The sequence below is a fragment of the Pteronotus mesoamericanus genome, unplaced genomic scaffold (assembly GCF_021234165.1).
Source record: "Pteronotus mesoamericanus isolate MK-2021 breed Mesoamerican mustached bat unplaced genomic scaffold, CSHL_Meso_final contig_20, whole genome shotgun sequence".
Classification (NCBI taxonomy): domain Eukaryota; kingdom Metazoa; phylum Chordata; class Mammalia; order Chiroptera; family Mormoopidae; genus Pteronotus; species Pteronotus mesoamericanus.
This window is the reverse complement of record NW_026555085.1, coordinates 56,810,515-56,822,961: the sequence shown is the minus strand read 5'-3', so window position 1 is coordinate 56,822,961 and position 12,447 is coordinate 56,810,515. Positions and strand designations below refer to the sequence as shown.

Here is a 12,447-nt window from a genome sequence, read left to right as displayed (position 1 = left end):
CTTTTAACCCATCAGTCTGCCCTGAAATATTTTCTACTCTTCTCAGACCGCTTTTACTCTTTAGTTAACTATGCTAGATCATTATTAATGTTGCTGCTCTCTAAGAATAATAATTATACTATAGAAAATCAGGGGCATTTAAACAAATAGACTTTAACTTTTTCTAAGCACTGTGGGAAAAAAGCTAACAACCCACATAATTTAAGGTCTTTTTGTTTTGTTTTGTTTTGTTTTTGATGTATAGTTTTCTCTGTGCATACGTTAAACATGATTCTCCTTAAATTTTTTTGGTGCGGTGGGGGGATGCAATACTCTTGAAGAATTCTTTGGATTCTTGTTACTTTACCTGTTCTCATCCACTTATATCTGTTGATTTAGCTTTATGTTAATGAATCTTCAAAAGCCTCTCTAAAATACCAAATTATATATGTATTTGTTATTAAGCTACCTTAGTATGACAACCACATTCCATTATTTTCTTTAGTCCCCTAAATCATGGTTTTAGAGAGCAGTAGTTTCTTGCCATGTAGCATTTTCTAGCTTTCATAATGATTTTCTTGGAATCTTTTTATCCAAATACACACCACCCTACTTTATCTCTGTTCTTATAAGTAGGAAAGTAAGGTAGGGAAGAAGTAGGTGGGTATAGTATACTGTTAATTTGAGGATAGTTGTAATTAAATTCTATTTTTAGCACTAATGTGGAGTATGTTTAGTACACCTTGTATTAGAAAGTAAAAATTAAGTTAGCTCATGCTGTCAAGTAAAAGTGGTTTTAGTAATTATACAAGACTTTTATTCATCGTAATTACATTCTAAAAGGATCCAAGCCTCTACATTGTCCTTTGGTAAAATTTTATGTTAAAATTGCTGTTAAGCTTATTCATTTCCTTTCAACTTGTCAGTCTCTGCAGTTGCTGAACCCATTAAGAAGAACCATAAATTTAAGCATTTCCTGCTCTAAAACATGATTTTTTAATTACCTACTGTGTTCAATCTCACAGGATATATATCCTCTATATTCTGATTATGACTTTATAGCTCTGTTCTTGAGGTAGACATATTTTCTTCTTGTAGTTTCCTTATTTGGATGATCACAAGTGTGTATAAATAGGATTATTTAACTATCATATTTGTTTAAAATATTAATAACATTAGCATACCATTTCATATGTTACCAAAAGTATTTAGTTTCACACACAAAATTTTTAACATTCATTTTTAATAAGTACATGGCATTAGTCTCGTTTTTAAAAAATTCTTAATATCTAATTGGGTGACTTTGCAGTTTAACTTTTAGTTCAGAGTACATGTGGAAACTGTTAGTATGCTGCATTATTTTTCTAACACAAAGTTAGTAGCTTATAAATTCAATCATTATGATAGGTTAACAAAACTTACTTACAAAGTAAGATATGTGAGACATAGATAACTTTTTTCCACAACTGCAAAATGTAGTAGTCTTAATATAGTTGGGATTATCTTATTTTATAATTTTGAGATGTAATAAGTCTTTATATCTCACTTTCCTTTTTGAGACTTATAAAAGTCATTATACAGAAAACTTACTTATTTTGATTGAGAGTTTAAATGACTTATTCAAAATCGTGTAATGAGATAGTGACAGATGTCGGAGAATTGTGAAGATTTGACTTAAAATGAATTTAGAAAGCTAATTTCCCATCTTGATGCTATGCTTAATTCTTCCCTTGTTCTGTATTAGATCATGGAATTTGATAAGATAACTTGCACTGTGCTCCTTCAGAGTATGAATCAAGTCTCATCCTTCATTGTCTTCCTAGCCTAGTGGCAGTTCCTGGAACCTAGTAGGTCCTCAATACAGTGATGTGTATTGACATAGATTCCTTTCAACCACAGTACTATCAGTTCCTTTAGTGCTGCAGTGAGCCAAGATACTTCCACTTGGAAAGATTTAATTAAACACAGAAGGTAACCCTGTTGGAAGAAAAATTTTCCTGAGTTCACTAAACCCCAGATTTAAATTGTAACCTATAAATGTTGAGCTTTGATTGACCTGGTCCCTCTTAGTGGTTTGTCCTTCCTCCATTTTTTCTTTAAACCTGTATTTCCATGAAAAGGTGGACTATACTCTTTTTTTTTTTTTTTTTATTTGCCTTGGTCATCTTCTTACTATATCCCAACCTAATGTTAACAAATTTTCTTTCATGAATAAATAAGTATTAATATAGGTATAACTTAATACAGTAAAGCCTATTACATTGGGAGAAGTTGTATTAATATGTAAAGAATATATTTTATTATTATGTTAAATAAAGTGTTAATTAGTATTGATAATTGTATTTATTGAAATTATATAAATTTCAAAATTATAATCTCAGATTTTTAGTTTCTGATGTTATATGTAAGAATTTCTAACATTAAACTGTTCAGTCTATAGGAAGAAAATATTTGCTGACTTTTCTTAAGCCACTACTTAATACCATTTAGATATTATGATGTTAAAAGACTCCTTAAAACATACAAATTAATGTTCCACTTTTTAAAAAATGAATTGTTAGAGCATTGTGCTACCTTATGTTTTGGTGAGGAGGAATATGGTTTTAATAAAGGTTTAATGTATAAAACATGATGTTCTAAATTTACTTTGTAGACAATTGCAAAAAAATTTTAGGAGAAAATGCTAAACCCAATTATGGTTGTCAAGTCACTATTCAGTCTGAACAAGAAAAGCAATTAATGAAGCAATATCGCCGAGAAGAAAAAAGAATTGCTAGACGAGAGAAAAAAGCTGGAGAAGATGGTGAAGTTTCAGAAGGACTCATGTGCTTTGATCCTAAGGAATTACGGATACAAAGGTAATAAAAGTCAGCAGCTGAAAAAATGTTTGTGTCGTAATTGCTACTTTTATGTATCATTACCATTTTATAGTTTAGTTTTAATAATTTATATTATTCTAGTTGCATTTTCTTACGAATATAGAATTCTGTTGTAAGAAAATCTGATTTTCTGGGATAAGAAAGCTATTTTAGGTGCTGTGCACACACACATTAGATTAATATTTATGAAGCCTACACAAATTTATTTTGAGTTTTTGTTTTTTTCCCTAGCTTAATGAATACTTTTTGCCATGTTATTATTTAGAAATAGAAAGGAGGAAAATTAAACGAAAGCATTATTACACTTGGTTTATAAATATTGAAACCCATTTTTAAAAAGGAATTTATAAATGTCTTTGGATTGTTACAAACACAATTGTAAATATGGTGTTACCTTAAAATGTGTTGACTTCTGGATGAATACACAGAAAATTTCAGGATTGCTAATATCTTCCTTCGTATAGTTCTACTTATTCTCTTTTATAATGAAAAGCTATCTGATACATAGTTATTTTAGTGACTTTTCTAATATATGCTTTTCATTGCAAGACACAAATTTCAGATGTTGCCTGTTGTTTTTGTATTTACAGAGAGCAGGCACTCCTGAGTGCTAGAAGCGTTCCAATTCTGAGCAGGCAGAGGGACATGGACTTTGAAAAAATACGTTATCCCCATGTTTATGATTCCCAGGCCGAAGCCATGAGAACATCAGCATTCATTGCTGGTGCAAAGGTATGTCATTGGTGAACGGTCTCTTTTGGATAATACTTCTACTGTGAGGAAATTACACAGAGATTTTCCCCATGTCCTTTGTTACTCTAGTTATTGGTTGACTATACTATGCCAAATTGTATTCTTAAATACTGGGGAAAATGAAATAATGTAGTGTGTATAAAATTTTTGACACATAGTATAGGTATTTAAAACATATGTGTTCTTCTCTTTCATTATATATGCAACTTGTATTTTTGTATTTCAGCAGATGCATTGCTTTTTGACTAAACTTTACATCACATATTTCATATTTTACTTACCTTCTTGAGTACATTTGCCATCCAGAATACCATCTAATTAATATATGGTTTAAGATTCATCAACTAATATGGTTAATTTGTTATATGAGATACCTGATACATGAATGCTTTGTGTGTTCATATGGTTTTTGTTTGTTTGTTTAGGCTTCCTTTCCTTTATATAGCTAAATTTAATTTTTAGTGCTATGTGGTAAAACCAATAGTGTCCCCTTTCTCTCTCTCACTAAATAAGATTTATCATAGAGCATTTTTTTATTATTGTTGGATTTTAATTTTAATAGATGATTTTGCCAGAAGGAATCCAAAGAGAAAATAACAAGATGTATGAAGAAGTAAAGATTCCCTACAGTGAGCCAATGCCAATTGGCCTTGAGGAAAAACCAGTTTATATCCAAGACTTAGATGAGGTGAGATGATAATTTTATAGAGTTGATGTTTTTGATGATTGCTATGTTTATGAATGGATTTGTATTGGAAAAATTATTTTTAAAGGTCAGTTAGCTAATATAATAAAGAGACATGCAGTTGGTTACTAAAGATGTAGAGTAGGGGAGTTTAAATTTTAAAAAATACATACATACATACATTCCTTTATGCAGACACACATATCTATGTACAATTCTGTGTATATATGCCTATAAGTCCACATTTATTTTGGTTATTTTAGCTAATACTTGGTTTAACCTCTATAAACTGAGTCAGAGTAAAATGTTTTAAAGGTTTTATGTATTGTATTGACATATCAAATGATCAGCCTATAATAAAATAAAATATTATTTGAGGAAAGGGAGCTAAAGTCTAAATTATTTTTTTATTTATTTTCCCTCAGTTTTTAAATTTTAAATAATTTCAGACCTATGGAAAAGCTGCATGAATGCTATTGTCCATATACCCTTTATCTCAGTTTTCCATTTGTTAAAATTTTGCCATACTTGCTTTATCTCAAAATAAAATATTTCTTAATTTAGTTAAAGTATATCTATTAAGTTAGTCTTTCTTATTAGCAAAGTTGCTTTATTTTTATGAGTCATATATAATCATTCAAAAATGTTAAATAATATAGGCAAGCAAAAAGAGCAGCATGAAGCAGTGTAAAGTATAACCAGAGCCCACCAGGATTACTCCATTCTCTCTATATATGTGTGCATGTGTATTTTGTTTTACAAAAATTGAATTATATAATATGTATTGTTTTTGTGTTTGTATATAGACTTACATATGTCCTTCTAGATACATATGTTTAGCACTATTTTTACTTACCATACAGTATTCCATTTTATGCCTGTATTACAGTTCTTTATTATTAAAATTTTAAGTTGTGTTTTACAATAAGTTTTTGTAGTGGACCAAAATTGTAATTAAACCTGTATTAGTGGGTTTCATTCTGTACATTAGAATTACCTATAGAACTTTTTCAAAATCCAAATGGTTTGGTCCTTATTTAGTCATAACTTATTGGGAGGGGCCAAGATATCTATTTTTTGAGGATGATTTTTGAAGCTCTGTAGGTGATTTTGTAATGTAGCCAAAGATGAGAGCCTGAAGAATTAAATAATTATATACATAATTCTGTTTAAACCTTACCAGTCATTATAAGCATTATTATCATGAAGGTTTATTTCATTTTCTATATTTAATACTAAAAATTTTTTTATGTAAAAGCACTGTCATTCATTATCTATATAATGAATGAGTTGTGGTTTTTATTTTTTCATACTTATTTCTAAATAAACATTCATTTTTATTTAGACTATAGAAGTAAAAGAGTTTTTAGATGGGTTAAATCCATCTGCAGCCTTCATGTCTCTTGACCATGTAACCTAATAAATTTACAGGTCCCATGAATTAGAATCTAGACATCATTGGGGACCATTATTCTGCCTGCCACATATGATGTGGATGACCACAGTTTAACTTGACCTGTTGAAGGACATCTGTATTGTTTACAGGTTCAGGGTATTATGAATTGTGTAAGTCCATTCAGGCTGTCATAACAAAATACCACAGACTGGGTGGCTCAAACAGTGAGCAATTGATTTTTTTCACAGTGGAGGCTGAAAGTCCCAGATCAAAGTCCTGGCAGATTTGGTTTCTGATGAGGACTCTTCCTGGCATGCAGACAGCTGCTTTCTTACTGCATCCCTGTGGCCAAACATGGCCTTTTTTCACTGTAAGCGCAGATAGAGATCTTTTCTCTTATAAGGACACTAGCCCTATAGGATTAGGGCCTCACACAGGTGACCTCATTTAACCTTAGTTACTTCCCTGCAGGTACTATCTTCAAATATAGTCACACTGGGGTTAAGGCTTATGTTATGAATTTTGGGGGGACATAGGTTCTCTGGCATAAATGCCCAGTAATATAATTACTGTGTCATAGTTGCCTGTTTAGTTTTCTAATAAACTATCAAACCTTTTTCTGGAGTAATATTTTATATTCCCAGCAACAATCTAGTGTGAACTAGTTACTCCACATACTCATCAGTATTTGGTATTGTCACTAATTAAAATTGTTATTTTAGCCATTTTAATCTATATTTTAATATATACTATTTATATTTTAACCATTCTGTTAGCATATAGAGATTCCCATTGTGGTTTTAATTTGCACTTCCATAGGAGTAATAATAATTGGGGAATAATACATACAAATGTGTCCTTATAAGTACATAATTAAACTATTTGATGTCATATCACTTTAGATAATGATCCCACCAGATGTCATAAACTGTAGAGTAGTGATATAGACCTCAGGAGAAAAAGATAGGTGTTAATACAATATTAATTTAGTAGATGCTTCTGTTGACTTAGGTCTTTTTTTCTACAAGGTAGAAAAGTATCAGGAAGAGTGCTGTTGAGGATGGTATCTTTCTCTTTTCACTGAGATACAATTACTTGTTATTCCTAACAGCCCTACGGAACTATAGATAAAATGCTTCTATATCTTTTCCCAGACCAAATGTCACGTTGGATAAATCTGTCCCGTCTTCTTAAATTACTTCTGTAATTTCATTAAAATAAGGAGAATTTAAAATTATGAAATGATGTACAGGAATGCTGTTAATGCTGTTAGATGGAGTTCTGTATTAGTCAAGACTTATTCATTTGGAAGTTGGAGAAATCAAAGTCAAAGCAAGCTTTAACAAAGAAGGCAATTTATTGGGTTTCCTAACTGGAATGTCCAGGAGTAAAGCTATCTTTATGCCCAGCTGGATATATAGGTTCATATGATGTCATCAGAACTTCTCCTCTGTCTCTGTCCCTTTCTTTCCTTCTCCGTCTATCTGTTTCTACTTTATTTCCTTCTCTTTTCCCTTTCCCTTCCACATTATCTCTTCCTCCCTCTCCTTTACTCCCACTTTTGCCTCTTTCTATTTCTATGGTACTTTCATCCCTGACTCCCAAATAGGCTTTCTTCCTATAGCCAGGGAAAAATATATGACAGTAACTCCAAATAAATCTGCTTCCCCATACCCTAACCCTAAAAGTCAAGAAGTTTTCCCCACAAATTCTGCCAGAAAAACAACTCCTGGGATTAACTCTTGATTTTTCTGACTTAGGTCAACAGTTCATTTCTGAACCAACTACTTTCCTGGTGGTGGGATTGTGGGGTTCTTATTGACTATGCCTACTGCCTTGTGTATCCTCTGTCAGCTCCATGTGAGCCAGCAGGAGTTAAAAAGGAATTCCCCAAAAGAAAGGTGGATGCAGTTAAATGGAGAGTAAGAAAGATGCTAAGCAAACAGAGCTATATTTTTGATATTTTGGGTGAGATGGTCAGATTTGCTTTTTGTTGGTGTTAAATAAGTTGATTTCTGTCTATTTTCATATTCGGAGGAATTTTTTTTTTAAATAGCCAATACAGTGTTATTCAGCAAAAATGGAGTAATGACCCAAGTGTGATATTTTGTTTGGAAAGGTAATATAAAAAGATGCATATAATGTTTCATTTGAGAAGTTAAGAGAGTTGAGTCCTATAAAATGTAAATGTAGAGAACCTTAGGTTTTTATGACCCCAGATTCTTGAATCCCACATTTGCAGGCTAGGCTCTGGGGGAAATTACAGAAAGGATACTATTCCTGATCTTCAGCTACTCAGTGAAGTGTGTCTGCCCCACACCATTTCCATGGAAATAACTGATTCAGTGGGGCGCAGATGCTGTGGCAGCACAGAGAAGGCAGACTGATGAGTTCACAGAAACCTTCATGGAAAGTGAATGTGAGGGCATAGGATTTTTCCAGGTAGGCAGAGGGCAGTGGGGTGAATTCTAGGCAAAGGATGCACCATGAAACATGTGACCTTCTGGAAACAAGTGTTTCAGTGTTGTTAGCATGTAAGATGTATATGGGCAGTAGCAGCAAATGGGTCCAGAAACTGGAGACTTAGTTTACACACAAAGGGCTTTGAAAATCATGCCAAGAGGTATAGAATAAATATTGTGGAAAATAATTCCTTCTTAAAAATAGAGTAATTTATTCAATTTTTTTCACTTAGAGGAATTGCTTGGGTTGCAGTGCAAAGTGTAAAGTAGGGGGTAGAGCTGCTGCAGTAGTTAAAGAGAGAAATGCCTGAATTAAGGAAGTGGCCACCTGTATGAAAAATGGGACAATGAAGAATAATTTAGCTACTAATATGTGTAAGATCTGAGGACTGATTAAATGGAGGGAATGAAGTGGAGAGAAGACTAGAATGACATTCAAAGCAACATAGATGAGTGATAGGACCATTTATTAAGATGGGGAATAAGGGAAAAGGAAAGGTTTGTGCATGTTAAGTTGAGGAGGCAGCATACCTATTTCGTTTAGAGCAGGGCCTCTGAATCTAGGCTGACAGAGTTTGACTTGACTGTGATCTAGTGTTTCATTTGTAAAATTGGGAGAATAGTAGTTACCTCATAGTTTTACTATGAGGATTAAATTAGTTAATATATGTGAAATGCTTTGAAGAGTGTTTGTTACTTAATACATTTTAATGAAAATGTTAACTAAAAATGATGAGTGTAATAATAAAAACTGCTACTATGAGATCAGAGTATGTATAAAATAAAAAGACTTATCATTACTTTGGAAATTATATTTACTAAATAAGTTACTTCTGTGTTCACTTATGCTGGTCAGCTATTTGTTCATTCCAAACACATGTGCAGTAGTATTGGATTTTACTGTGCAAGATCAGAAAGACCTAATTATCATAGTCACTATATTAAAACATCTAGAGTAGTTTCTAATTAATTGATAAAAACCAAAGAAAGCAGTTATTGTAATTATCGACGTCTGTGGTTTTCTCAAGATTGAGAGTTTGGAAAAAATCAAATAGAATAAGGAAAAAAACGATGTTACTTTTCCTTTGGTTTTACTTTGTTCTCTGTACCTGAGGATTCTACAGTTAAAGGGTTTATTGATACAGTTTGATTCAATAAGATTATAAAGGCAAGAAAACTAAAGAAGAACCCAGAAAAATACTTCAGAGTATGGATCTTTTTTAATGAGCTCAACTTGAACAGGATGAAACATTGCTAAAATTGGGACTTGCTCCCAAATAAAAGGCCTCTTTCTGACACATCCCACAGGCTGCTTATCACACTCTCAGGCACACCTCCAGCTTCATCAGAACAGGGCCTGAACCACTCACTGTCTTTTTAAGAAGTGGCACTGAGAAATAACAACAAATAGAAAGTTTAAAGCTGAAGGGTGGGTATACAGTCTTTTTCATACTGATCGAGATCTTAGCAAAGAAGATTTCACAAAGTTCATGAGAAATGAAACAATTATAGCACAAATTAAATTTCTGACCATTTTAACAAAGTCTTAATTTCCCTTGGTACAAACCTAGCAATTGGAAACATGAAAATTCTAATTCTTTTTGCTGCTATATTTGTGTGTCACATTTTTCAGTACTTATTACCAGCAGAACAAAAAAAAATGAGTAACAAACATGTAAATGTAGACTGTTTCTCCATTTGTTAAAACCCCATAATATATTATGTGGCAGTCTTGTTATGTGGCAGTCTTTTAAAGATATCTAAATAATCACATAAAATAGTTTTTACCTGTCTGCTACTCTTTATGCCTTTCTGTAGATTTAGATTTCCAGCTGGTATTCACTTTTTTGTAGCACAGGTCTGTTTGTGATGAATTCTTACAGCTTTGTGTGTCTGGGAAAGTCTTCATTTTATTTTTGTTCTTGAAGGATCCACTTGATGTAGAATTACAAGGTGACGATTTTTCCTCCAGCACTTACAGATATAGCTGTATTGTATTCCTTTTTTCAATTTTTATTTATTGATTTGAGAGGAAGAGAGGAACATTGATTTGTTCCACTTACTTATGTATTCATTGATTGATTCTTGCATGTGCCCCAACTGAGGATCGAATCTGAAACCTGGGCATGTTGGGGTGATGCTCTAACCTACTGAGCTGCCTGGACAGGATTGTATTAATCTTGCTTACATTGTTTCTGATAAGAAGTATGCTCTAATTCTTATCGTCCTCTCTTTGCAATACGTCTTTCTGGTTGAGTTTTGAAGTTTTTCTCCTTAACACTGGTTTTAGGAAGTTTGATTATGTGACTTTGTATTAGCTTTCTGTTGTTGTATAACAAATTACCAAAAATTTAGTGATTCTTAAAATGTCCACTTATTATCTCATAGTTCTGGAGGTTTGATTTAGGTGGGCTTGACTGTGTTCTCTGTTTAGTGTTTCTCAAGGGCAAAATCATGCAGTCTGACATGCTGAACTCTTTTCTGGAAACTCTGGGGAAGGATTCCTTTCCAGGCTCATTCAGGTTGGTGGCCAAATCCATTTCCCTGCAGTTATAGAACTGAGGTTCCCATTTCTATGCTGTTGGTCATTCTTAGCTTCTGAAGACTGCCACATTGAATTCTTTGTGTGTGTGTGTTTTTTTATTATTGTTCACTTACAGTTGCCTCAATTTTTCCACCACTGCTCTCCTCCACCCCGCCGCCCTTGTGTGCTTTAAATCTCTGATTTTTTTCCTCCATGCAGCTGCACCTCCCTGACTTTAAAAAGATTCCTATGATTAGGTCAGACTCACTCAGACAACCCTCCTATGTAAAGGTCAACTGTTTCAGATAGTGTAACCTAATCCAACGAGTAAATCCATTATATTCACAGTTCTGAGGTTTACAGGCTGTTTATACCATGGAGTTGGTAGTAGGGATCAGGAAGGAAATCTTGACAACCAGCTTAGAATTCTGCCTATCACTGCTATGATGTGATTTTCTTTTTTTTTTCTTTCTTTCATGGTTGACATTGGGTAAGCATCTTGGGTCTGTGGTGGTATAGTTTTCATTAGATGTGGAAGATTTCCAGCCATTCTTTTCTATAAAACAAAGAATTTTATTTTCCCTTCCTTCTTTTCAGGTACTCTCTGAAGGAGGCTAATAATTGAATTTTGTGATAAGTCATTATCCAAGGAAGGAAAAGTCCTGTTCTCACAGTTACAAATTATTAGAGATGTGAGATATGTTAGGCTTTCTGAAGTTGTCACACAGCTTACTGATGTTCTTTTAACGTTTTCTTTTTTTGGTCTTTTTTACTTTGTTTCATTTCAGGTAGTTTGTATTACCTTGTCTTCTACTCACTCATCTTTTCTTCCACAGTGTCTAAAAAGAGTACAATAAAAGTATCCATTGTACTTTTTAATCTCATTCATTGTAGCTTAATCTCTAGAAGTTTTATTTGGGCTCTTTTAATTCCTTCTGTGTTTCTAATTATAGAATTATTTACATAGCTCCAGTGTCAGTAAACTTTTTCTGTAGAGGCAAATAGTAATTATTTTAGGCTTTGTAGGCCACATAGAGTCTCTGTTTCATAGTCATTATTGTCTTCCTCTTTCTTAAAATACCCTTTCAAATTGTAATAACCATTCTTAGCTTATAGGCCATTAAAAAATAAAAAGAAAAGAAAAGAAAAGTAGGCTTCTGGTCAGGTTTAGTCCTCAGGACATATTTGCCGGCCCTTGTTCTAGCAGTCTTCCATTTGTATTATTTCTAGATTGATTTTAATTGATGAATATTCCTTATTTCTATTAATTTTTTTTTTTTTTTTTGCTTTTTGTAATAGTATACTTTATCATTCTTGACCAAATACCAGACATTGTGATTTTACTTGTTGCATGTTGTATATTTTTATATTCTTGTAAATATTCTTGAATTTTTTTCCTGGGACATATTTAAGTTCCTTTGAATCAGTTTGACCTTTTCAGGTCTTGCTTTTAAATGTCCTAAGTAGACCAGAGCAGCATTTAATCTCGGCCTAAGGTCTAATTTTACCCCTCTACTGAAGAAAAGTTCTTCTGAGTACTCTTAATTCCTAGTTATTTAGAGGTTTTCCACTGTGGATGGTGAGAACAGGAACTATTCCAAACCCTGTGTGGTAAGGTTTGAGTTTGCTTCCTCTAATCTATTCATATGGTTCTTTCTCTACCCTGGGCAGTTTTCTCATATGCTGTGCTGTTCACTACTCACCTAAAGACTTGAGGGAGACTCTCTGCAGATCTCTGGAACTATCAACTACCTCTTTCTCTCCCTTCC

General features: G+C 32.9%; 1 protein-coding gene across 2 annotated transcripts in view; it reads left to right on the top strand.

The window, feature by feature from the left end:
• ASCC3 (activating signal cointegrator 1 complex subunit 3) overlaps positions 1-12,447 on the top strand; it is a 314,121-nt gene that overhangs the window by 65,243 nt on the left and 236,431 nt on the right. For both annotated transcript variants that reach the window (XM_054569760.1, XM_054569761.1), the window contains exons 6-8: positions 2,633-2,837; positions 3,449-3,590; positions 4,174-4,299. In XM_054569760.1, coding sequence (XP_054425735.1) covers positions 2,633-2,837; positions 3,449-3,590; positions 4,174-4,299 — 473 coding nt within the window. The remainder of the gene's footprint in view (positions 1-2,632; positions 2,838-3,448; positions 3,591-4,173; positions 4,300-12,447) is intronic.